The sequence below is a fragment of the Urocitellus parryii genome, chromosome 14 (assembly GCF_045843805.1).
Source record: "Urocitellus parryii isolate mUroPar1 chromosome 14, mUroPar1.hap1, whole genome shotgun sequence".
Taxonomy (NCBI): Eukaryota; Metazoa; Chordata; class Mammalia; order Rodentia; family Sciuridae; genus Urocitellus; species Urocitellus parryii.
In genome coordinates, this window is record NC_135544.1 from 17,865,908 (window position 1) to 17,893,667 (window position 27,760).

The 27,760-nt window shown below is 34.6% G+C and overlaps 1 protein-coding gene across 3 annotated transcripts in view; it reads right to left on the reverse strand.

Moving 5' to 3' along the window:
• Positions 1-1,446: 1,446 nt before the first annotated feature.
• Tnks (tankyrase) overlaps positions 1,447-27,760 on the reverse strand; it is a 202,420-nt gene continuing 176,106 nt past the window's right edge. The window contains exons 21-28 of one of the 3 annotated variants that reach the window (XM_026402901.2): positions 19,890-20,010; positions 19,510-19,551; positions 18,884-18,981; positions 17,459-17,533; positions 16,300-16,405; positions 15,568-15,682; positions 12,530-12,686; positions 1,447-6,934 (exon numbers count right to left, since the gene is read on the reverse strand). In XM_026402901.2, the coding sequence (XP_026258686.2) occupies positions 6,848-6,934; positions 12,530-12,686; positions 15,568-15,682; positions 16,300-16,405; positions 17,459-17,533; positions 18,884-18,981; positions 19,510-19,551; positions 19,890-20,010 (801 nt within the window). In that variant the 3' untranslated portion in view covers positions 1,447-6,847. Of the gene's footprint in view, positions 6,935-12,529; positions 12,687-15,495; positions 15,683-16,299; positions 16,406-17,458; positions 17,534-18,883; positions 18,982-19,509; positions 19,552-19,889; positions 20,011-27,760 lie in introns of all 3 variants that reach the window. The other 2 variants (XM_026402898.2, XM_026402900.2) reach the window with 2 other exon arrangements.

Consider the following 27,760-nt stretch of genomic DNA (forward strand, 5'->3'; position numbering starts at 1 on the left):
CTTTTCCTATGTCCAGACCTTCAGAGCAGATGCCAATCAGAAACCCTGGCAGTGAGGTCCTAACTGGATGGGAGCAGATTATCTCTTTTATTATTTCCAATGTAGAATCAGGTGCTCCTTTAGCATGGAGGTCTTTTGAGCTGTTTTAGGATTATAAAATGAGGAAGAGTGAGCCAAACCAAAAGATAAAGGTTTACAGTGCTATAAATAGGGTATACTGCCTCTACTCTGAGAAGTGTCCCAAGAACCCAAGCACTATAGGCAATGGAATTAAAAAACAGTTCTTTAAAATTTGCTGCCTAAGAAACACCCATCCCTTTATATCGATAGGATTTATTTTTCTTGCAAATAATTTTATTTAAAAAATCAATCCAGTCTAGCAAGCGATTTGTAGCCTTCTGCCTCTGCCCTTTGGATAAGTCACCACCCACTGTGGTTTTGAGTTATAAAATCAGATACTTCTGTATCATCAAGCAAAACCAAGCTGTTGAAATTCTGTTATTTTAAAGTCCACTTGCTTTCTGTGCACAATTCAGATATTCTAGTTTTTCTAAAAGGATAATCAAAGCAGAGCACCTGAGTCTAAAAGCATTTAGAATTTGATCTCGTGAGACACTGGTGACATAAAATCACATAATGGCATCAACTCTTTTTGTTTACATTTCTACTCATACTGAGACTCTACACATAGCCAGAGGTTGGTACATAGTAACAATGCTGGGTCTGATAGGGGAAAGTATTTTGAGATAAGCCCGTCTCAAAATAAAAACCAAAGAAGGCTGGGGATGTGGTTGGGGGGCGGGTGGGAAGAAGGAACTCTTATGGCCTTAAGACAGCTACTATTATTTGCAGGGTTAACAAAAGGCTTCCAAGTACTTAATTTCCAAGACTACTTGTGACTCTGATAATCCCTCTGGTAAAGAATTCTAGCTTTAAGTTGCTACCTAATGGATCACTAAGTATGGAGAAAAGATGGGGGAAGAAATGGTAAAATTCCCCCATTCTCTATGCCAGGCATTGTGTTAGGTCTTTAATATTTACCATGACTTAAGTTGGTTTTCTTCCCCTTCCCTTCTCCAATGTGAGAGGTGGACAGAGGGAGCCTCTGAGAAGTCCAACCAAGAGGTCCTATGAGCTGCCCTTCGAACTGGTGTGAGCTCTGACTCTGGTCCACTGCCTTTAAGAGATGTTTCTTGAAGGAACCCATGTTTCTCTTGCCATTGCTATACTTTCGTAAACTCCCATACTGGCTACAGTGAGGATAAGGCACCTCAAACCCAGATCTTACTAGGAAAACAGAAGGAGTGTGGCTATGTGAATTCTATGGTTTCAGGTCATTTGTGTGGAGTTGGTCAGAATGAAATGAAAGGAAAATACTTAAGAGCTGTTATCTACACACAGTATACTTTACAAATGTTTTTATTGAATATTAATCAATTACAAGTACTGTAAGTTAGACGTTAAGCCAAAGCACAATTACAGGTTAAATATGATCACAAATATGTTTTAAATAGAAACCTACCATGGAGGCAGGTAAAGTTCCTTGATGCCCTCTTTTGGAAATAAATAGAGGGTGAGAGAAAAAAGGTCTTCTATTCCAGGCAAACGATAATGAAGACTAGAAGAATTTACATGCTGTAAGTGGTTTTCCATGACTAAATCAGTAGAATTGCCAGATTTAGAAAAAGACAAAATCCAGGTGTTCAATTAAATTTGAATTTCACATAAACATTGAATAGTTCTTTTTTTTTATGATAAGGGTATGCCAAATTTTGCATGAAATGTACTTAAGCTAAAAAATTGTCTGAAATTCAAATTTAACTGGGCATCTTGAGTTTTATCTGGCAATCCTACAAATAGACAAATGTAAAAAGAAAGAAGCAGGGGTTGGAACCACCTGCCACTGGTGGGTCACAGACAAAAAATAAAAACAACACCAATAACAAACCAAAGGGTCACTACATTGGTTACTTACACAGACAAACATCACAATGAGAAATACAATTACTACTCCAAATGCTGCTGCCAGGAAACACTCTAATTTCCTCCAAGCTGGTTTTGTAAATGTTTTTGAGAAACCTTGTTTATCAAAGTACCTTTTCAGTTTTGTAGATGACAAAGACAAATATTACTACCACAAAGATAAGCTTAAACCAATGGGAGCAGAAGCAGGTATCATATGCACATTAAGTGTTCTATGTAATGAACACAATGGTTATATAGTCAAGGTCATTTTCTGGATCTAGGCTATTACTTAATTTCACTGAGGTGTTTTCTAGTTTTTCATCCAGAACTTTGAGAGAGGTGAGAGGGTGTGAGGTGGAGAGGTGAGAGGGTATGTGAGTTACATCCCACTACAATGTTTAACTGCAGTTCTCTGCAAAGCTCTGAATCAACCAAGGGCATTCTTGCTGTATATGGAAATAAGTATACAGATAAAGAAAACTCTTTGAAAGGATGGTAGTAGGTAGATGTGGCAATATGAAAAGAGAAAGAATGAAGAGTCAAAATGCATCTTCTCCAGTGTGTCATTTCATAGGAGGCCAAACTCTAGGCAGAAGACTAAAGCTGGTCACAGCATAACAATATTGGGTCTTACAGAATATATAAAATTTTCAGCTTCTGAAAGGTTTTCAGTGTAATACAACATAGTTTATATTTTAAAATGATTAAAAAACAACTTCATATCATTCAAATTCTTCAAGATATCAAGTTATTATACATCAACCTAACAGGCTTCAAATGAAGTCTTTCTAGCATTTCTCCAAACCAGAAGGTCTGGTAACTGAAGAATTTCAGATTCAAACAGATTGGAATGGACTATTACATCAGCCCCACTGTAGGAGAGGGAGTATTATTTATGAAATAGACCCTTGTGAAATAAGCTTAACAGATATGAAATACATGGAGACATGCCTGACTCATGGACACTTTTCAACATTTATTAGAATATAAAAGGTTAAAAAGTTTCTGCCACAGTTAAGGCTTTCTTATTTAGAAATATTTACTTGTCTATTAAATGCAGAATGCATGAGTTGCTTGAAGAAATCTCTTTTTTGGATGGTATTTTTTGAATGCATTACCTTGTTATATGCTAGATGTGTCAAATGATAGCTCAAATATTATTTTCATTTTTTTGTCATTGATTTGACATCAAACAAAATTAATTTCAGCCTTTAAATAAATTTCTGACATGTAAAACCCTATTTTAATGTTGGTTTTGAATATAAGCTGAATGACTAAAGTCTATAACTCTATACAAGATAACTAGGCTGACAGAAAACACAGTAAGAAGGCTGTTATCATAGCTATCACACTAATGGGATGTGAACACACTGGGGAAAAGTGATTAAAAATACACCATTTCTGTTTGCAAGGCCATTTACAGGAATCCAGACAGTGCACATGTTTGAAAAGGGTGGGAGGAGCAATATCCAATAATCCTTCGTGCAATAGGGAAATATACTGCAATAGAGAAAAACCTAGACAACTTCTTGCATTCTTATGTTGTTTTCTAGTGTTAACCAAAATTTTATTTTTTGTATAATATCAGTGATAGAATGTTAATCTATATTACTTTTTTTGCTTGTCACATTCAGGCATTTCTCTGTGTATTCTAATGTACTTTGCTATTTTGAGAGCAAGGGGAGATGGCTAACATCAAGCTCAATGATGCATAAGGATGCCGTTTCATGAAGACATTGGTATTGTTTAATTCTACTTATGCTGCTTGAAAAGCTTGGAATTCTAAGTTCCAAGAATGAAAAGGAAAATAAGAATCTTGGTTGTACTGTTGTAATTTTGCATAGAATTAAACTCTGGGTTCCATGCTGTCATTCGGTTAGAATCTTCTGAGGAGAGTGCATGAGGCCTCCAAGTTCTGGTTTGATATGAAAATGGAGAAGTACCTAGATTTCTTTTCTAAGATGAAGAAAGAAGGACACTGAGTGAGATCAAAGGTAATGTTTGGAGCTATTTTAAATTCTTGACTAGCAATCTGGGGAAAACTGAAGGTCAAGTACAAGGAGAAAAGTGTCTAGGACACTTAATTTATAGCTATGTATCCAGTTGGCCAAAACCTGGTAAACTGGAACCATCAGGTTTAGACAGAACCCCTTTGATTTACAGCTGTGGTAAAACTGGTGGAGATGTTCAGATTCTCTCTTCCATTTGGTTTGAGAAACACATCATTTTAGGGAAGTCCCGATCTTGCTAGTATTTCTATATATTTCAGACACAAGAAATTAAATACATTTCAGCTTAATTTAATGCCAGAGGTTCTTCTTACTACTCTGAAAAAGTAATTTCCAAATGTAAAACATTTTTGCCAACTTTTGAGCATACTCATGATGACGCTTGGTTTTCAAGTTCTGAAAAAATGTCTTGGTTCTTGTGATATCTCCCTTAACCCACATTCTTCAGCAGATAATATAAGAATATTCTTTCAAAAACTACTGCATACTTGAATGATTACAAGACCAGAGGCACTGCAAACACCCCCCACTACACAGCATCTTTTCTCAGTACACAAAACATCAGACATGTAATACCGGCAGTTTAAATAATGAACCACAGTTCACTTTTCCAAGTGTAAGGCTCAAGTTTAAAACTGGAACATCCATTAATCTGGTCAGTGTGATGGAAACAACACAACATATAACCACAGTTGGGTAGTGGTTTATCTTTTTAATGAAGCTATTAAGTTCTCCATATCTATATCATATTAACTCTTTTACGTAACTAAAAATCACAGTTGTGTTTACCATTTAAAACTATGCCAAGGGATGGGGCAAGTAATGCACACTTCACGACTACTGAAAACCACACAGATGGCAATTTCTTCAACCCTTTGTTACACACAGCAAAAGAGAAGGGAAGGAAGAAAAAAAAAAACCCTCTTAGTATCAATTTTTGAAGCTTTATATGGACTTCTAGTGCTACTAAACATGTAGCCAAGACACAAACACCCAGCCTGGGTCTGAAACTTCAGTAGAAGCAACAACTGAGGTTAATATTCTTGATTTAATTTTGAGGACCCATGCAAGATTCAGCGATAAAATTTAAACTACTCTGTGGATGCTTAGTTCTAGCATTGTACTCAAGCAGGAAAAAAAAAAAAAAGAAAAAAAAAAAGGGAAAGAGAGAGCAAAATGTGTATATCAAGACCTATTTCTAGAATTTTTGCATGTAACCATTTTATTTCACTTCTGGAGATTAAAGGAGGTCACAGCTTCATCAGCCTGCATTAAAATAACAACAACAAACCCAAATTAGTTTTTAGGATGTTAAATTGAAATGGCAAGTTTGTGTCATACCGTTTTTCCTATTTTCCCACCATGTTTATGCTTCTTTTGCTTCAGAGCTGAATAGATGTACAGCATGTCAAGTAAATAAAACAATGCACACAATTTCTTTTTGAAAATTAAGGTGAACAGGGCAAGTGTAAGAACTGTAGGAGATAATTTTTTGTAAGTGTCAATGTGCACTTGGCAACTGTTGATTAAAACAAGCAGTACTTTCACAAAGAAAACAGTATGGTACTTCTTTACCATCTTCATTTAAAAAAATAACTGAAAAGCTTTGGTTTCAATTTTTGTTTTCCTTGTCTAAATATATTAAGAAGTTTGAAGCAATGATTCAGAAATTTAGTGCAGGGATCTTTATAAACTATTTGAGGCATGCCACTCAAAATAAATCTGGAGTAAAAAAAAGTTCTTGCATTTGTGTACATCTATTTACTACATAGGATCTTTCTAAACTAAAGAGATAATAAAGAAATAATTTTTGGGACTCTAATGAAGTATAATTCCATTGACTTTGGAAATAAGGCAGCTAATTTTGGGGGCGACAATTCTGGTGGTACAGATTAAGTGAAGGGAATATTTATTTATTCTCTGAGGAGTCCTGTTGCTCCTTCTGGGTTACAATAGATAGAGAATCACTTGGTCCTCTCTCTTCTTAATGCTGCTCCTCCTCCCCAGCCTCCCCAGTCATTTCACCTGGGAACTGAAGTCATAATCCCCTCACTCTAACATTTCCCTGGCTGTGCTCTCCTGGGATTTCCAGCACTATCCTGAACAACCCTGCAGTGGGGCTTGTTTTGGAAAGAGCAAGTAGTCGTCCCCAGCTTTGACGTTGTCTCAAATTGGGAGCTCTCTTGTCAGATGGGCCAATTCATTAAAGAAAACTAAAATTTGATGCTTTTCCTTTTCATCTCGATTTTTGTTATCAAGAAGTACAGATACAAAATCAAACACAAAATGTGGAAATAGAATTTTGCTCAGCCAGAAGCTTGGACTGCACTGTTAATGATTTTAGTCAGTATAACTTTGTGCAAAATATCCTCAGGAAGGCTCTGGCTCATTTTCAAAATAACCAAAAAACAAACAAAATAAACAAAACCCCCAGCATCAATGATGTGTGTTTGGACAAAATTAAAAATGAGCCTGTGCATATTTGCTATATCCACATGCCATATCTAACAAAGCAAATGTAGTGTGTAAGTTGTGAACATTTGAAACAATATTGGTACGTCTTCTCTTTTTTCCATTTCCAAGTGTAGATCAAAGCGACCTTGCTTTAGAAATGGATAACTGCAATGGAAATGAGCCTGAGATATGTTAAAAGGCCGCCCCTGTAAACATTTCCTCAAAGGGAACAGTAGCAGTTGAGTATGTATCAGTTACTCATACTATATTCATCACTATAGCAATGCTTTATAAAAGACAAACAGCTTATTTCTAGGCTGTCAGGGATTTACAGAATATTGATTTTTTTTTGTTGGAAACAATCCACTGTAATCCAGTCCCAGGTTTGAATCGACTTGGTCTTTACCAGTGGGCATTCACTAGGTCTTCTGCTCTGCGGCTGTTGAGGTCTGTGAAGGAGCTTCTGGCTTCATGATCTGGTAGGTGATAAGATACTCTGGGTATGCCTGTTACGGAAAAAAAGAAAAGCAACTCATTCTTCTGATAGGTACAATTGTAAAGCCTTATTTAATGTGGAAGCTTCAGAGGTTACTGATGGTAAACAGTATTCTACATAGACCTAGAACCTTACAAAATCCAATTAATAACAGGTGTCTGAACAACAAGGAGGTCCACCTGCTTGTTTGTATATAAACGTATAAATCTCACAATACAGAAAACTGGATGTTGTTTCTGCTTTTGTGTGTGTGTGTGGTGCTGGGGATGAAACCCAGGGTCTTGCACATGCTAGGCAAGTGCTCACCACTGAGCCATACCTCCAATCCCCTAATTCTACTTTAAAAACTATAGTTACATTCTGTTCATCCCTTCTTACAGAGTCACATGCCATAAATAGGAAAACAACTGCACAAGGCAGCACTAATATCTTTTATACAGCACAGTACTGTCACATAGTATGTGGTCAATAAAAGTCTGTTAAATGAAAGAAGAATTCTGTCCAACTGAGTTCAGATTAATCATAGAAAATGATGCAACCCTCTGAGCTAGGAGGAGAAAGGGTGAATGTGTTGAGTCTCCCATAACCTAGAGGAAACAGTTTGGGGGACCATTTTAAGAAACAAATTACAGGCATCATATTTGGAAAAGATAATGGCTCAGATTTAGACTTGCTCCCTACCCCCACCACTTCTTTTTTCTTTTTTAAAATTCTTGCAATTAATAAAACAAAGTTCAATAAATGGAATGGGATGAGCACTTCTCCATAGGAGCAGAAAAACGAAGGCTGACCAGAGAAAACATTACAAATCTTAACCAGAAATCACTATGAAGACAGCTATTGGAAAGAGAGGAGGAACAAAAACCCCCCTTAGTTTGTTTACTATGCAAAATTCTTCAACCCTAAATATAAACATGAGGATAAAACTAGGCTTAGTATTTCAGAGTGTCCTGTGGCTGAAAAATAATACTTCTTGGTACTCAAAATGTTTTCGGATCCTAAAATAATTTGTTGAATCCTGACCTATAAATTACTTGCATACAGACATGGGATAAAAAAAAAAACTGAATCATTTTAACATTTAAAAAGCAAAATACAAAAACCAAACAAAACCTTGATAGAGTTACTGAATTTTTGCTTTGTCTCTCTTTCTTTTTATAAAAGCTGGGGAGGATATTTAAATTGTTCCAGTTGGCGCTGAACTCAAGATCTTTCTTCCTGAGGAGCTGGGATTATAAGTGTGTGCCACTGTACCTGGCTTGAATCCTTTAAAACTAGTATACTTTGATCCTAGGTGACAGAAATTACTACACATCTATGTCTTAGCTTTCCTCATCTATTAATGTGAACAGTAATAATACCTGGATTTTTATGAGGACTAAATACTAAGGTCTTACAATAGATCTGTCATAGTAAGAATTCAATGAGTTGGTTATTACTATTAATGTTAGTACCATCATTATCATTCAACATAGAGTAGTGCCTCCTAAGATGTCTCAGCTAGTATTTTAAAAAGAAAATAAACATAAATGTATTTTTAAAAGTTGATATGCATGTGTAGAGCCATTACCATTCATCGGGTTCTTTTCCAAAATTTCAGTCTGCTCTGGTTTGAGTTAAAAATCGCAATGATCCATCAATTAGTATGTTTGTTGGAATAATCAAGATCAACAATCTCTTGACTTTCTAAGTTGAAGCTTCGATAACTGAAGAGTCTGTAATGTTACTTTATTATAATTTGCATACTGCTTAATTCTTAAAATGCTTTTAATGCATTTTAGTTTTTAGGTACTAAAACAAGCCGGGTCAGACGCTTACTGTTAATTCTAGAGTTTAGTGTAAAGAATGTAACAAATCTCATATACTTATAGAAAATGGAAACACAGAGTAGTTAATCAGATGGTTTAATGGTTAAGAAAAGAATCTTGAGGTTGGTGAGGAGCACATACTTACTATATGTTAAAAGTGAGCATGAAGCTTGTTCCTACTTTCTTATGTCCCAATGAAGTTTACTCCCTCTGATACTTGGTATGATGCCTTCTTTTATGCTTGTAGATAAGCTGCTTAAGCAGAGAAGTCAGGAACGCTGACATACACATTTTGGTAGCTCACTGTTTAAGATGATCTCTGACATATGTAAACTTTTGTCAGATTCTAAGATTCTAATGGCATTGATTACTTCAAGGCCCTTATTAATGAGTGCTACTGTTCCTACTAATTAGGTTATTGAATTGTTTCTGTGTACAGTTAAGACACCAATTAGTCATATCAAAGTTCAAAGGGATTTAAAGGAAAGAAATCATTAAACTACAAGACTAAAAGGGACTAGGATGGACTCAAAAACATTACACCCTGTTAAGTCACTTTAAGTCCACGCTGGTTATAAAAAACAGATATTTTTCTTGTTTTATGTTCCTAAAACTCAACATCCACTCTGGTTAATTCACATTCAGGACATTTTCCTTAATCCAAATTCCTAATGCTAAAATTTAAACTCAAATGCTCTGTTTATTTCTCATAGTGATGAAGAAGGGACTGTCATACACTCTTGAGTAATTCTGTATAATGGAAAACCATTCTAAAAACCATTCTATAGTCTGTTCTTCTCCAGGTTAAATGTTCTGCATTTTTCAGACCATTTCAGTAAAACAGGCAAATTCTCTGTAGCAACCAAGATGAGAGAATCTCTCTCCTTTATGTCTAATGTGAAGTGTAAAACACATAAACATACTCCTGATATTTTAAGTTCAATGTATGTTATAATGAGAGCCATTCTTTTCAAGTGTAGCTTACCTATCAATTTTTTTTAAATCCTAAGGAAATAATCCCACTAATAAATAATATTCCTTACATCAATCTTCTGAAAATAACATCTATGTGTTCTTGAAAGTGTCAAACACTAAGAATAAAGATGACTTTGTAACTAAGGAGAATGATATAAAAGTTGGGAAAGGAAAATTTCATAAAGTCAGAAAAAATTATTCACCAGAAACTGTTCAATTAGTAGACACTACATTTATTAACACTATCCATGTAGGCAAGTCTACTTGGATGTGGAAGAATGAGTATCCTTCCCTGAAATAAAATGAACACTAAGGATTGCTTTCTTTTTTTTTTTTTTTGTTGAGGGGAGGTTGGTTATTGGGGATTGAACCCAGAGGTGTATCCCACTGAGCTAAATTGCCAGACTTTTAAGTAAGTTACCAAGTCAACTTTTACTTGGGAAATAGTTGAATGATTCGTTTCAGAAATGTAAACTTACTTTTATTTTCTAAGCATTTCTTATTATTTCTTTCAATCCAAATGAAGAGAAAATGTTTACTATAGATAACATAATATATTTAGAAATGAAAGATGAAGAAAACAAATAACTTATAATATCAATACAAGGCATTAACAGGCATATTATTACACAAAAATTTAACCTATGTTGTTGAATTAAAAAAAATTTTTTTGGTTGTAGATGGACACAATACCTTTATTTTTACTTATTTATTTTTTTAGTGTAGTGCTGAGGATCGAACCCAGTGCCTCACACATGCTAGGTGAATGTTCTACAACTGAGCCACACCCCAGTGCCTATTCTGCTGAATATTTAGGTTAATTTTTTCATTATGATAAACAACAATCTTATGTGTGACAAATCACTGATTATATCTAATACAAATTTCCACAAGTATAAACACTGATTCAAAAAACATTTTCTCTGCAAGTCTGGAATTTGCAATTTAAACAGAAAAATGGAAAATTTTTTGTTTGTTTTTCTAAACTTATCTGGAAACAACTACAAATTTAAATTGCAAGTTAATATGGTACCCACACACCTATATAACTTTTACCCAGATCCATCTCATTTGCTTTATCATTTTCACCTCCCCCATCTCCATCTAGATATATATACATGTACATCCTTCTACAAAATCACACACACACCTATTTTTTTTCTGAAACATTTAAGTTATATACATCATTAGGGCCTTTTACTCATAAATACGATGCCAGTTTGTATTTCCTAAAAATAGATAATTTGTATTGTATCAACATTATAATTTTACATTGATAAAATACTTTTTTCTACCTACTGTTCCAGTTTTATCAGTTGATCTAATAGTGTCCTTTCACTTCTAGTATCAACAAATTTTAGGGGCCACATTTATCTGGAAAATTTCTCGTTTTACTCTTTTGTAATGCTGACAGTTTTGAAAAATCAATCTTTCCACATTAAAAAAAAAAACGTTCATTTTGATTAGATTTATATATTTTGGGCCCGAATATGGCATAGATGATGTTGGTGCCCTTCTTAGGATAGCTCTCTGGAGACATGCTATATGCCCATCTGTCCCTCATGTTAATTTTAATTATCTGGTCAAGGCACTGTCCTCTTTCTTCAATGTGCATTTAGTATTTCCTCCCTCTTTTGTAACTCTGTAATAAAAAGATGATACAAATATTCTCCTTTTGAAATTAGCACCTAAATTTAGCAGTCATATAATGGTTCAAAATGGTAATTTTTCCAACTCCAATATTCTCTCCAGAACTATCCATTTGTCCTTGACATCCTACTGTGATCAAGAGCCTCCCTTCCTCTCTCATTTATTTATCCTTTATTATCAGAACAGAATAATAAATTCCTTTTTTCCCCCCAAAGTTTAAAATTCATTACTGTACTTATTTTAGTGTTTAACTGTTGAGTGGGAGCTCCTTCAAGCTGGCTTCTGTATCTTTGTGATGTGCCCCCATGGTTTTGCCTTATTTATTTTTGAGCTGTGGCATAACAAGATATCTAAGGTCCACCTTGTACCTAATTCAGCCCTTAAATTACCTGTTTCTTCAAGAAGGCTTTGTTCCTTCTAGCTGGGAATGTTATAAGAGATTAAGACCTGGGCTCAGTTTCATTTACATTTAAGCACATATGTTTGTGTGGACATATATGTGTATAAATTTCTTATCTCTGCCTGCTGAAAGCAATAGCAATAAGCATTACTAAAGGTTATTTTTTTCATCATGGTATTCATTTGAAATTCAACAAAGACTATAAAATTTTTGTTTTCAGACACATTGGAAGCAGTACTGTGAGAGTTAAAGATAGGTTTGAATTAAGTATATATTTCCATAAGTATTTTTTCCAATTTTACTTCAGAGCCCCAAGCAGTTGACAAAATAAAATATACTGCAGCTTTATGACTGAGAAAGCTACAGTACCATGATCAGAATTATAGGTTCAAATCATATAACCAGCCATGGTAAGTACACCCATGAAGAAGATCCATCAAATGGCAACTGCTCTTAGCTCTTCACTACTTTCTTGGGTCATCAAACACTATAGAACATTAATTCAGAACAGCTACCATCAAGAGCAGCATGAGACCTAAGACTTTACTTCTCAGCTGTCCTTTTTTTCAGTCTTTCATATTAAAAAAGCCATTACCTGGCTGACAGGTAACTGATGCAAAGTTAATGTCAAAGAATCACATCTTTATTTTATGCCTGAAGTGAGAAGTGATAAATGGTACCAATGAGGTGTCCTAAGTCTTATAAATAAGTCTCATATTCTGTAATGACATGTTTAGTAACTTTGATTATGCATATTTGATGAGTAACATACCTGTTCTCCTCTGTATATGACATACTCAGCATATGCCAGCCCATTGACACTTGGTCTCCCAATAACTGAGTGATGACCTGGAGGGGCATGGGCCATCTTCATGGTGCTGAATTGCAGAAAGGATTTTCCAAGGGTCACTCTACAGAAGAGCATTTGTCTAAATAAAAAAAGAAAGCAATGCTTTGAAGGAAGCTGTAAATGTTGGTTTTGAATTTTTTTAAATATTTATACTTTAGTTGTAGTTGGACATAATACCTTTATTTTATTTATTTTTATGAGGATTGAACCCAGGGCCTCCCATGTGCTAGGCAAGCATTCTACTGCTGAGCCATAACCCCAGCCCTGGTTTTGAATTTTTTACAAAAATCTTAACACAAGCAAAGCTAACTTGCATGTCACTTTCAAATTTTAGGTCTAGGAATGGTATGGGATATGACATATAATTTATTATAAATAATTATCAGGCTTAAATGTACAGCTGGAAGTCACACTATTGGGTGAATATGAATTTGGGCAGATGTCACAAAAAAGTATGAAAGGTTGATGAGAAAGAAAATTATATAACTATAGCCCATGGACCCAATCCTCCTGACTGCCACCTGTTTTGTAAATATAATTTTATAGAACAAACCCATGCATTTGTTTCCACAGAGTCTATGGCTGCTATTGCATTACAAGTGAGAGCTGAGTCATTATGACATGAAAAAAATGACCTGCAAAAATAATAACTGTCTAGCCCTTTAAAGAAAAATTCAACCCCTAATCTGAGAGATAAACAATTTAGCTAATTAATACAATTAATCACACAGTTAAATGTAAATAGTTATTATTCAAATAATTTGCTTTTAGTAATAAAGTATGATCTTTGTGTTATGACCAATCAGAGATATTTTGAGCCAATTAAAAATTTGCATTGAATCTATTAGCATGACTGAGTCCTGCCTGAACTTGCTTTTTTAGTTGGGTGCCACCTATTCTCTTTTAGGTCCCAGAGAAATAGGTCTTGCTCTATATTGGTAGTTTGTTTTCTTTTTTTTGAGTTCTATCTCTACAGTAGTGGCAGTAATGTATTGTCATTAGGTTCTGAGAATCCTTGTCTATTGATCAGGGAAACACACTTTTTGACCAAACAGGTCCTGGCTTCTAGCTTTCTGCTTCCTGCCCCAAAGCTTTACTGTTGGCTGGTGAGGATAGAAGATGCATGACCTGCCTAGCCAGCCCATGAGACTGCAGGTTAAAGATGAGCAGATGGAGAGTACTGGCTCATGTCTGCTTGCCTGGCATGACTTGCAGACTGTGATACATTATGCAGTAGATACAATGTAGGGGTACTAATTCACTGGGGCAAATGTTGGTCAATGCAAGACAGGAGCCATTAGAAAAATTCATCCCTACTGATATACTACTATTCTGAAATACAAAATATAGTTCCTACAGCTTCTCTGAAGATGTCTCATGGGCTGAGCAAACAATAGCACTTGTTAGGAAATGATGTCGACCTAGCTTCTAGATAATACATCATTGTTTTCTCTGCCTCTTTTTCTACCTGTCTTTTGTGCCCTCGTTCCCAGTTACTTGTGACTGTACTTGCCAAAAAAGTACTAGTCACGTGCTTTGGTTTCAAGCTGTTTTTGAAGAAATGCTGGCGAAGACATAAACTTACGTGTCTCACTTAAATGAGTGATTGCTAGTTCCCATCTAGGTTCACTTTTTTTTTTGGTATTGGAGACTGAACCTAGGGGAGCTTTACTGCAGAGCTATATCCCCAGTCCTTTTGAATTTCTGAGAAAGTTGTTGAGGTTGACCTCAAACCTGTGATCCTCCTGCCTCAGTCTCCCTCATCCTCTTGAGTCACTGGGAATATAGGGGTGTGCTACTTGGCTAGGTTCACTTTGATTGCTTATTTAGGTTTTTTCTTTTGTCTCCACAGCAGTTATGTTTGAAGCAATGTAGCTTTTGTATGCTATATATCCTTATCAATTTGTGTGTTCTTAACCAGAGAGGTCTTATAGGAAAGAAGTTTCCTTCTGACCATATGGCATTCGTCTTAGAACTACTGATGACTAGAAATTTTTTCACAATATAGCTGAAAGAGATAAGTTTTAAGATCAATTGCTATAAGGAATTTCAAGGATATATGAATTTTTTTTAAGGTCTTGGCTGAATAAAAAGATTTCTCATGAAGCTGACTGCAAAAATAAATTTGATTAGTTTAAAAAATGTAATAAATTCTGATCTTTGTAAAGTATGATTCTTTTGTATTTTGATTATCAGGGGAAATATTTTTCTCCCCACTGACTTCAGAGAAGTCAGGGATGAATGGAGTTGGGCCTGGAAATCAAACATGGTTTGTGCTACTTCCTTGAAACTTCACACACTGAATTTGTTCTCAGTGAGGGCACCGTGCTTTATTCCTAGTTAAAGTAGCCATTATTCTCTCCACCTTCTGAATTTTAAAATCCTATTTAAAATTCTGATGTTCATTTGACTGTCACTAATTGCAAAGTTGATATTTTAAAGTTGAACTTTTCAAGGTTAATTATATGTCCTGTCCTAATGTGAACAATTCACTAGCAAACTCAGAAGCAAATTTAAGAGCCTCCTTGTTTACAGAAGTTGTCTTACTTCAAATGTGATGAGAACTGGAGTGTCTTTGTTCTGTAGAAGTCATTTTCAGTCTTGTCTTGATTAAGAAGAAAGGCATGTGAACATCAGGGAGAAAAGCCCAGATGCAGGGAGGTTCATTACAATTCATAGTTGGTATACATGTATCTGGTTTTTACGTGGTATTAGCTTTGCCATAATTGCTCCTATTAGAGGAAAGGTGGTCAGCTGTTTTTACCTCACCGATAAGCCTTACTTATTAGAAGTGAGACTCAAGGATAACCCGTGACTTCTGCAGAGCCCCCAAAACTAATCAGGTTTGTTGATGGTAGCCACCGTTACACTATATGTTGGATGCTCACCTATGACATATATAACATGACCTGTCTTTGTGTGTGGGGCAGCCTGTTCCTCCTCCAATCCCATAAACATACTGGTTGCTTTTTGAGGAGTTTTCCGCAAAATAAATCCCAGCTCCAAACATTCCTCCTATATATGCATGACGCTCATCAAAGCCTTTATGAATAATGGCATTAATGAATGGAGAACCTAAAAATAGAAAAACAAAGATTAGTTTTTGAGCACTTTTCTGGAATTCCAATTAACTGCATTCTATCTGAACTGAGAGGTTAATATTAAGAAATAATGCATACATGAAAAAGTTTATTTTGGCCTATTATTCGTAAGTTATTTTAATGTATTAGAATTGTATAAGTAACATGGATTTTGCAGATGGCATGGGATTTTTAGACAGCAAAGTGCAATGTGGCTATGAAAACAGACTATTTTACATGCTATTTGCATGTAACAAATTACAACAAAAAATAACTAGATGGCTCAACTTGCTCAAATGAAGTTCTGAAATAATCTGAGAAATTATTTTCATTTCATATGCCTTGGAAATCCTGTACTAACATGTAATGCATTAGAAAGCCAGTACAAACAATCATTTGGGCTGAAAAAAGAAAACCAAAACAAGCCTTGGAAATCCTGTACTAACATGTAATGCATTAGAAAGCCAGTACAAACAATCATTTGGGCTGAAAAAAGAAAACCAAAACAAGCAATTTTAACACAATTGTAATATAGTCAATCATGTAACTTTCTCACTTTATTAATTTTGCAAAAGCCCAGAGGGATGTCTATAATAATTGCATGCTACTCACCATGAAATAACATGCGCTCATTGTGATGGTTGTGATTCTCTTCAGATACTTCTTTTTGTCTGTGACAGAATCGTTCCCTCAATTTCTTGTTCACAACCTTCTGAATCTTTATGGATGAAGAACAAAGCAGTTAATTATTAGCAAAATAAAAATCTATGATTTAAAATGAAAACTATGTTTTCCTTTAGCCAGGGATGGGGGTGTCAAAATTTTTTAGATCTATTTGTTTAAGACATTATTTAAAAAGATAAGGTTGCCAGGCATGGTGGTGCACACCTGTAAAGCCCAGCGACTTGGGAGGCTGAGGCAGGAGGACAGAGTTTGAGGCCAGCCTCTGCAACTTACTTAGACCCTGACACAAATTAAAAAATAAAAATGGCGGGGACTGTAACGTAGCTCAGTAATAGAGCACGCCTGGGTTCCATCTGTGGTACTGTAAACAAACAAAGGAAAAAGTTGCCATGTCAGTGGAATTCTGTTAATGTGCTAGCTTTGACAATTTTTAGTTAAAAGTTTTTACTTATTCCATACCAGACCAGGTTCTTGCTTCAAAAGGTTATTTCTAGGTTCCTCCCTAGACTTAATAAATTTTATAAGATGGGGGCCATGTTTCTAAAAAAGTTTGCTGGGTAATTATGACATGTACCAGTATAATTTCCACAGATCCATTAACTTAAGGAGTTAAATTCGTTCTCAACAGATTTTATTCATCTTCATAATACCCCTCTGAAAAAAGTAAATAATAGTTACTTAATTCCATATTTTAAATTATGATACTAAGATTAAGAGATATATGTATTCTGGTATCATTGACTCAAGGAGATTGACAATCTAAGCCTTAAATGCTACTTTCAAATGTTTAAAAAAAATTACCATCAGCTATGGTCTGAATTTACATATAAGTTAGGAGATGCACATTCATACAAGAGTCATCAGTTCAGGCTGATACAGCTTTCTGCTTGCAGCTTTAACGCTTTCAGAGTGTCTCAAAGGGATTAGAGATTATATTGTATTGAGGACAATGACACTTTATCTCTGGGTATAAGTAATTATCTTTGACAGTTTGAAAATATGAGTCTTTTTAAAAAAATTTTAATCGTCAAGAATTTTCAGGCAAGCCTTAAAATCTAATTTACACCATAAAAGTTTTTGAACTTACTCGAATGACATTATATCTGTTGAAAATGCCACCAGCATTGCCACCATCTCTGTGTTCTCGAATGGTACTCTGCATCTATAGAAAAAAATAATTAACAGTAAAAATATGCTAGTGTATAATTCTAAAGATATTCCTTCTGTTGTCTTCAACATGTCAATTTTCTATATGGTTTCTACTGGTAAGTCTAATACCTGGTACTAATAAATAGGAGTTCACTATAAATTGGTCAACAAACTTAATGGATAAGTATTTCTGGTGAGAGAAGTCATAAACATTAAATTTATGCATTTTTTGTTTCTCTGTTCTTCCACTTTACAAAAAAAAAGTAATTATCAAAAAGAAAACGTTTTAAAAAACCAAGTGTCTTGGGCTGGGGACATAGCTCAAAGGTAAAACAGCTATTTTGTATGGATACTTGCCAGGCTCAATCCCCATCATTGCATTAAAAACAACAAAAACAGCAGCAACAAAAATACAAAAAAAAAAAAAAAGTTTCTGACAGAACTGATTCATAGAGTGAATTCTCTATTCACTGCTCCTTTTGGGAAGATAGTCAACAAATTTTACATCATCTGAATTGACTACTGGAAGGATAATTAGGCAATAAAACACTAGAAGATGTGATGTTTTCTTGATATGGTGACTAAGTATGAGCTGAAAGACTTCTCTTGAGTAATGTTCTTGAGTTCTCTAATGTAATTTCCTAGCGTGGGAAGGGAAATTGTATGAGCGTTGATTAAAAAAAACAAAAAACAACAAACACAAATAAATGTAAACATATGCTTTATGCTTATGTATTTGTATAATAATGGAATTAGGCAGCTGATTCACAATAACGGAATTAGGCACTTCATTTATTATCAGTAATAAGAGAGGCATAAACTTTCTGTAGAGAGGGAATCATCTATGCCTTCTATCTACCAGGAGGTTCACAGAAATAGCCTTACTATGGTGCTTAAAATAATTGTGACTGGAGGGATGAAATGTACTTCAAAATTATGTGGCACACTTCTGAAGCATATATGAAAATTCTGTATATTATAACTGCATGAAAATACAGATTAGAAATTATTCGCATCTATGAGGCAAGAGTGTTACTCCACATCTTAGGTAGTATTCTAATATAAGAAAATAGTTCTAATAAGAGCCTTACTTGCATGAGTTTCAAGGAAAACTCTGGAATATAAAATAACAGACCTGCTCCCCACACTGAACAACCTAGGTTTATGATATGAAAGCAATGTGACATGGTCCTAACCTGAAGTCATATTTCAATTTTGCAATAATCTATTATATTGGCTAAGGGATACTAAATAAAAATCAAAAGACCATAAAGCAATACAAGATGATCTTATGTCTCCTAGAAAAATAGGTTTAATCACAGGTTTCAGGAAAAAAGAATTATAAACTTTTAATGTTCATTACCTCTTCTTCTACTGACTGATATTCTTTATCTTCTGGAGCAAGATCTAGCAAAATAGTTCCCTGATTTACACAGTGAAAAGTCAAATAAGGATTGGTTCCTGTAGGAGAGAAAAATTAACATATAAAACTTAAGTCCATACTATTTAGGCTCTGAATATAGCAATGTAGCAGATTTAAAATATAAAATTGTCCTCTAAAATTTTTTTTGGGAGAGCTTGAAATGGTCACTTATAATACATTTTCCTTGTTAATTTCATGGATAATCTAAAATATAGATAAATAAGACTCAAATTTAAAACTTCCTTAGTTTCATGCCACTGTTAAAATTTTATTAATTCTATAAATTAACTAATTCAAGTTGTTTCATTTCTCTTCCTCTGCTTTCCTACTGTGAAAGTATATTTAACAAATAAATATAAAAAGAGAAAGAGAAAGATAAGAGGCCTGTAATAGCAAAGACAATGGGAAAAGACTGAGCTGACAGTCATGAGGGAGGGAGAAAAGTTCACGAAGAGATAAGGAGGAGAGGTCACATTATGAACAGCTAGGTTATAAGTGTCAGATTTATGCTAAAAGCAACAAACCCTATTCAAGGGTTTTAAAGGAATGGAATGAAGTGATCATACCTTCATTTTGAAGAGTCCTCTGGTTACAGTGTAGAGAAGGTACTGGAGGGAGGCAAAGGTGAAGGTTGGTAACAAGCTGGAAAGTGGTTGGGACAGTTCAGAAGAGTGATGGGAGCTTGGTTAAGTGAAAGTAGTGGGGAAAGACAGAAGTATAGAGATTGCAGAGAAATTTAGGATATAAAGTATACAGAGAGAAAGGAGAATGACTTTCAGATTTTTGAAGACAGTGAGAATATAATGCAAATGACTGAGATGAGAAGGCAGGAGGTACTGTACCAATATTACATTGCATGGGCTCTGTGGACAGACTATCTGGGCTGGTGCCAGCCCTGACGTTTACCTTATATCACTAATCTGAAATTATTTTCTGAATAGCTTACCTTGCTGTCCACCTAAAAGTCTTTCTACTCCTTTGATTAATTTATGGCGGTGTCCATATGCATTGATGCCTATTTCTTTCAATTCTTCATGACCCATATCAGCCAAAACATCTAATGTAATCTGAAAAATGAAAAAAAAAATAGTAGCTAAATCTTAACAGCTCTTTAGAGGACAAAAGCTCTTCCATTTGTCTACATTGCTATAACTACCATGGAAATTAAAATTTTGTTTCCTATATAAACATGACCTGATAATTTTCTTAAATGTCGCCTTGATAATTTTAACAGCTCTTTTTCTTACTTGAAATACTCCTTAATTGGCTTTTAGTTAATGGAGAATAAAGCATCTCAGAAATACAAAATGAACACTGCTGTTATTTCTTTTTGATTGCTAAATTCTATCTTCTGCTCGCCTCCAGATATAGGTAGGATCAGTAGATTGAAAGTGGGGACATTCTAGATCCTAGTATCTAGCAGTTAAAGGAAATGAATAGTGAGGAAAGGGAGAAGTGCATGGTAAAATTAAACAGAATGCAGAAAAAGGAATTAGCAGTCTTAGATAAGCAGATGTTAGGCAAAAGAACTTCCCAGTGCTAAGAAATAGTAAATTCAGGAATAGGTTGCCTTGGAAAGAAGAGAGATTTAGATTTAGAGATTTAATGAAGTATTAAGTTAGATTATAGAACATAGAGAAGCTGTATTAAAAACTCTAATTTGGCTTACCAAAAGGAGAGTAGGTGGTTTTTAAACTCTCATAAATTTTCAGACTTAACAATCCCTGGGCCTCACAGTCTATTTTTGCATAGAAGAGTGGTCTTTAAAAATTTTTTGGTATTTATCCCTGTAGATGGAGATGATTAGTTGGCTCAAAATTACCTAAAACTTTTGTGGACTAAAGTAACTGTGACTCTACTACCACCCAGTGGCAGTGTTCTGAATGCACAGGATGAAATCTCAGCCACATTTCCTGAAAGCTGAACCTGTTATTTTTCCATCCAGAGGTAGGCCCTATGATAATTCATGTACTAGTTTACAAGATTAGCCTTTGATGTCTCTTTCCTTGGAAAATAGAAATCCTTTTATAGATACTCTTTCTCTAACTCAAATGAGATTTTTAAAAAATTTACCCATAGTTTTTTTCTTCCTTTAGACTTGCATAGAGCATTCAAAAACCTGACAAATTAGGCCTAGAGCTCTGCTGATTTTTATCATCAGAGTGAAAGATTATATAATGAGTCTGATCATCTCTGTGCGGTGATCATACATTATATCACTCATTCTTTGAAGTAATTTACTATATTGCTTCTAAGTGGCCATTTAAGAAATAATTACCCCACTGCACAAAATGGGCAATTCACTTCCAATCACCCAAAGGAAGTTTTCAGCAGAGCTTTTAAAACAGTGGCAATTCTGAAAAACTCATTTTTGAAAAAAAGAATAGTTCACAAAATAAAAGGGGTCTTTTCATTTTTAGCTAGATATGATTTGCATTTAGCTAGATATAATTTAATATAATTTGCAAACTGTGTTATTGATATGCTATTTTTTCTTCTAAATGTTCTAAACATCAGTTTATGTAAGGTTGACATAAAAGTAGGATCTCATAGTTATGTGGTAATTTCAACTCAAAGACTCCTCCTTTTTTCTCAATTGATACATGTAATGTATATATGAAGGAAGCAGAAACCATGTTGGGGGGGAAAACCCACACTATTTTCAACAATATTCTAAATTAGTAATGCACAATGTTCAATATTTGTCCTTCTTAGAGTTCTAGCCATATAATGAATAAAAAAAAACCCAGACAAACCACCCTAACCAACAAAACGCCCTGACAGATTGATACTTGCAAGGCATTTAGTTTAGAAAGAAGGGTTTAGAGGAAGTCTCTACCGTAGAAAGCAAAACAAACTCTAACATGCCTCCTAGTATTTGTGTCCTGATTGAAATTCCTTCCTCATGAGTGTGGGCTAAACTTACTAATTTCTAACAAATATAATATGGCAGAAGTGATAGATATTGCTTTTTACACTGGTTTACAAAAATACTGTGTGGCTTCTCTCCCTAGGTGTTCATTTCATGGACTGCTCATCTGGGGGAAACTAGCTGCCATGTGGGGCAGATGGATGCCATGATTACCAACTTTTTTTTTTTTTTTTTTTTTTTTTGTGGTGCTGGGGATTGAACCCAGGGCCTTGTGCATGTGAGGTAAGCACTCTACCAAGTGAGCTATATCCCCAGTACCCCTAACTTCTTATGTTCGCACCTTTGTGTGTTCCTTCTCCTAGAGTGTAGGTTTACCTTATGACTTACTTTTACCAAGAAAATAAAGCAAAGATGATGGGATGGTAACTACCAGACCCTCTCTCTCCTTTGCTGACTAAAAAAAAAATGTCATATTAGAGAGGCCACATGGTAAGGCCTTCAGTTCAACAGGTTGAATTCTACCAATAACATGTGAACCTGGAAGGAGATCCCTTCCCAATTGAGTCTTTTTTTTTTTCTTCTTTCTTTCTTTCTTTCTTTCTTTTTTTTTTTTTTTTTCTGTACTGGGGATTGAACTCAGAAGCTCTTAACTACTGAACCACATCCCCAGCCCTTTTTAAATATTTTTATTTAGAGACAGGGTCTCACTGAGTTGCTTAAAGCCTTGCTAAATTGCTGAGGTTGGCTGTTAACTTGAAACCCTCCTGCCTCAGCCTCCTGAACTGCTGGGATTACACGCCTGACCCAACTGAGTCTTCAGTTATCATTGCTGGCTAAAACCTTGATGGCAGCCTCTGAGAGACTCTGAAGCAAGAAGACACAACAAAGGGCACATTCTTATTATATAAATGTGTGTTATTTTAAGGTGCTAAATTTGTGGTATTGTCAAGCAGCAATAGGTAATATGCATGTCATAAAGTCACCCTGTGCAAGGCCCATAGGTGAGGAATCAAAGCCAGTTAAAAATGTTAGTGAACTTAGAAGTAGATTCTGATGCTTGCCAGTTGAGTTTCCAGATTAGAATGCAGTCATGGCTGACAGCTTAATTTAAAAAAAAATTTTTTTTAGATAAACATAGACACAATACCTTTGTTTTATTTATTTATTTATTTTATGTGGTACTGACGATTGAGTGCCTCACATGTGCAAGGCAAGTACTCTGCCACTGAGCCACAGCCCCTGACAGCTTAATTTTTGAGAGACCTTGAGGCACCCAACTAAGCTATGATTGGATTCTTAACCCACAAATATTGTGAGACAATAAATGCCTGTTATTTTAAGCCACAGTATTTTGGAATAATTTCTGTTACACAGCAGTGGACTACTAATATACCTATGCTATATTGGCATTAGTCCAATTTGATGTAATCCAAGAAAATATATATTAAGTTGCATAGAAAGACAGGAAAAATCAAGAAATAGTTATCATTTGGAATCTGAAAAAAAAGGGCCAACTTCATATACCTGTAATTGAATATATATTATTCTTGCAGTTCTACCGTTCATCCACCCAATATTTGTGCTTGCAATCTATTAAGTGCAGTTCAAAGCACTTCATTTAATTTTTACTTCATTTAACCTCACAAGGAACCATGAAAGTACTATTAATGACCTCATGAGGAAATGCAAGCTCAAAACTCCTGTAAAGATAGTACACAAAAGAGCTGAGAAGGTGGGGATTTAGAAAGCGGTAAAGCATATGCCTAAAGCATATATGAGGCCTGGGTTCAATTCCCAGCACTTCAAAAAATAAAAAAAAAAGTAACAAGATGTTTGACATATCATATCTGCTTGACAAATATTAGAAGATTTGAGATATATAGCCATTTCTTTCTTTTTCCTGTTCTTATTTCTGAAAAGAGATGGCTAGAAAGCTAAACTTAACTACACAAATACACACACGAAATTTAGTTGTTTTGAGTTACATGGTGCCCAATTTATACCCATATTTACCAGGCAGTTGGCCAGTAGAAACCTTAAATAACAAACAAGGGAATTTAGATTTGTTTATTCATTTATCCATAAAATGTTTAATGAGTACCTTTTATATGCTAAATATTTCTTTTAAAAAGGGAAATAAGCATTTCAATTAATTCTAAAACAACTCTTAGAATACTGAGTTAAGGAGTTTAGATGGTAACAAAAAGGCACTGGGAAGTGTTTTTAGCAGACTAACATAATTAAGTTGTATTTCAGGATGACACTGGTGGCATTATGTAGGGCAGGCTTGGAAGGAAGGGTGACTTGGAACAAGATATGAAAGACATGAACCTGAGAGCAATTTCAAAGGCAGAACTAATGGCCTCAATAAAAAGAAATAGTTTTAAAAAATAAAAAAGTAATTAAAGATCTTTCAAAATTCTTAAGTTGGGTAACTATGACATTACTGTATCAATGAAATAAACTGTAAGGAAAGCAGGTTAGTTGATTTTAGACACACTGTTCAAAGATGTAGGGTTTTTACAATCTTATAAACTGCTAAGAATACCTTTCTGAACATCTTTATTCTTTTTTTAAGCCTTCACTTAGTTATATTCAGGAAATAAGTTTGCTGGGCTAGTTATTTATATGTAGCACTCATTAAAGTAAAATTATAATCTTTTTTTATGTTTATTTTTTAGTTTTAGGTGGATACAATATCTACAATTAATTTTTATGTGGTGCTGAGGATTGAACCCAGTGCCTCATGCATGCTAGGCGAGCACTCTACCACTTGAGCCACAACCCCAGCCCCCAAATTATAATCTTCAGAATAAGGAATATTCCTTTATGAGCTAAAATCAAACTGCATATAAAGCAAATGTCACTTCTAGTAGGATTGCCTCCTGCTTCTAAGATCTGTTCATTTTACCTAGGGTAAGGAAAGAAGATGGGAGTTTTAAATGAAAAGACCTTTCTTTTATTTTGGCTTAAAAAAGACAGCAGGCTAGAGCAGCAGTAATAAGAACTAATCTTGAATTATGTTCACAATAAATTTAGTGAGTCTAAGCCTTTGTCTTCAAGAATCTTAAATAAAAATTTATATGGTCATTTTCTAAGAAAATATACAGGATGACCACAAATACACCCACAATCTTCTAAGTCACAGCATTTAAGTTCCAGGAATTACAGTGCACATTAAATTTGTTTTTCCCATAGAAAGTACTCTAAGTAGGAAGCTACTTAGAACCAAAGTCATCCTGGTACTATGTTCAAACAACTATAAGGGATACAGGTACATATTATTTAATATAGAACCTGGTAAAATATCTGTGAAACAAGACAATATTTAGAGACTTCTGAAAGAAAAACTGTGAGAGAGGTGAAGCTGATACTCTGAAGAGTCTCAGGAAACAGACACAATGAATGTAGCCTCACCACCCTCATTTTGCAAACATCTTAATCACTGTCACATATTACTGACCAGTTAAGAATATTTCAGAAAAAATCTAAGGGTAAGTTATGGAAAAAGCTTCTGAATTTACCACTTTATAACTGAAGTTTAGATAATATCTGCAACTGAAATAAAACTGACTGCTTGACAACGGGGTCAGAAAACAGTCAAACAGTTTTATACAAACAAAGCAAGGCTGGTCTGGGGAAATGAAATACAACAGTCAACATATTAAGAAAAAGATAAAGAAATTATTTGGGCAAAAAGAAAATCAAGCAAATATTTACTCAAAACAAAACTGCAGTGAAAAAAAGAATCAAACTGATGAAAATGGGATAAGCTATTAGAAGAACTGAATGAAAGACTGAACTTAATATTAAAATCCATTAGATAAGCATGCCATAGCAAGTCAGGTACTGACAAAGAAAATACAATATAAAGTAAAATAAAGTAAAAAAAAAAGGAATAAAATTATAATGCAAGCTGACTGAAAAACTTTTAATAGCCAACTGGAATTGTGTTTAAATGAGGATCTCTTGTTCATTAAGAGAAGATGTATTTGAAATTTCATCATTATATGGGTATGATTTGGGTTAAAGGGGTATAACGGGGGGCTATATCAGAGGATAATTTTTTTTTGTTATTGTTTTTTGTTTTCTTTGGTACTGGGGATTGAAGCCAGGGAGCTTTAATACTGAGCTAAATCCCCAGCCCTTTTTATTTTGAGCTTTAAACTTGAGATCCTCCTGCCTCTCCCAAGCTGCTGGGATCACAGGTGTGCATCACTGTGCCCAGCAAGGATAATGTTTTTATAACAATCTAAAAATCTTTGAAGAAGGCATGTGGGAAAAGAATTCTTAGTGTTCACACAATATTCCCATAAGAAATCTCTGAACCAGAGGATGAATAAATGGTAAGAAAAAGAAACTCTTATACCAATCTATCAAGTCCTCACCACCACAAAAAAGACCCATTATAATGCTTCACTAAAGCATGTTTTAAAAATTGGCACAAAAGCACAATATAACTGGGAGTTTTAACTATCTGGACATCTGCAAGTATTAGATTTTACAGGTAGGGGAAGCGCCAGGTTAAATGTCTTTTAACTCAGCTAGTAAAAGGGAGAAAATAATTAGAATCAAGTTTTCCTTTAGTCCAACACTATTTCTACTTAACTATTTTGATTACTGAAATCACTAAAGATGAATAATAATAAATAAATTTATGTGGGGGGGCTGGGGTTGTGGCTCAGCAGTAGAGCGCCTGCCTTGAATGTGTGAGGCACTGGGTTCAATCCTCAGCACCACATTAAAAATAAATAAATAAATAAAGGTATGTGGTATTGTGTTATGTACAACTAAAAAAAAAAAAAAGTATGTGTAAAGAAGTAAGAAAAAGCAGAAGAAAATCTTAACAGTATATTAATTTTAATCAATTAAAACTGATTATTTGCCTATAAAGAAAACAGAATGAAGCAAAGGTATGAACAATCTGGAAACTGTCACATGAATAATTATTGAAAGAGTAGGTTATATTTATCCTAAAATAAGGGAAGATTTCTAGAGGGCAAGTTAGAAAGACAAAGTCCATGATAACTTGACTAGGGTTTAAGAAGAAGGGCTACATTATGTTGTAGTAGTTTGGTGACCCTAAAAAGAGATGTCTGTGCTCTCATCTCCAGCAGCAGAGTACTTTATCACAGCAGTAGTATTTATATTAATGTTAATTTATATTAATGTGAATGTTACTTTATTTGAAAAAAAGTATTTCCAGATGTAATTAAGGTCTTGAGATGTGGAGATCTACCAGTATTATAGAAGTAGGCCCTAATCTCAATGCCAAATGTCCTCATAAGCACATAGAAGACAGCACAGAGAAGGTGGCAATATGAAGACAGGAGAGGAGACTTTGAGAAGAGTAATTTGAGAAAAGTCAAGGCAGCTGAGAAGAGGCATGGAATAATTTCTCCCCTAAAGTTTGTGTAGGGTGTGCAGTCCTGAGCCACATTGATTTTAGACTTCTGAGGGAATATATTTCTATTAGAATGAGTAAACATAAACCTAAATCAAATGGATTAAACATGGGGGCTGATCTTGACATACTTTAAATTACAACCATTCTATTACACTTGCCCCAAGTTCTAACAAATCATCTTTCCAGCTTGGAGGACTGACATGGATGTTAAAAAGGTGATTCTTGAACCTAGGAGAATGACTTAATGACCTCTAAACACCCATTCTACAATTCCATGTACATCAATAATTGTTAAGGTCAGGTTCTTATCATCAGTCCTTAATGTTAACCATGGTATAAAAGCATGCAGTATTAAGAAATCATAATTCTGTAGAAAAACAGCAGCAAAAAATTTCTCAAAATAAAACAGAATCCTAATTCAACAGCAAAAAATTTCTCAAAATAAAACAGAATAAACAGAATCCTAATTAATACATGGAACTGCAATGAAATTAATGCAATTTTTTTAAACAAACAATAGAAACAACAACAAAAAAGA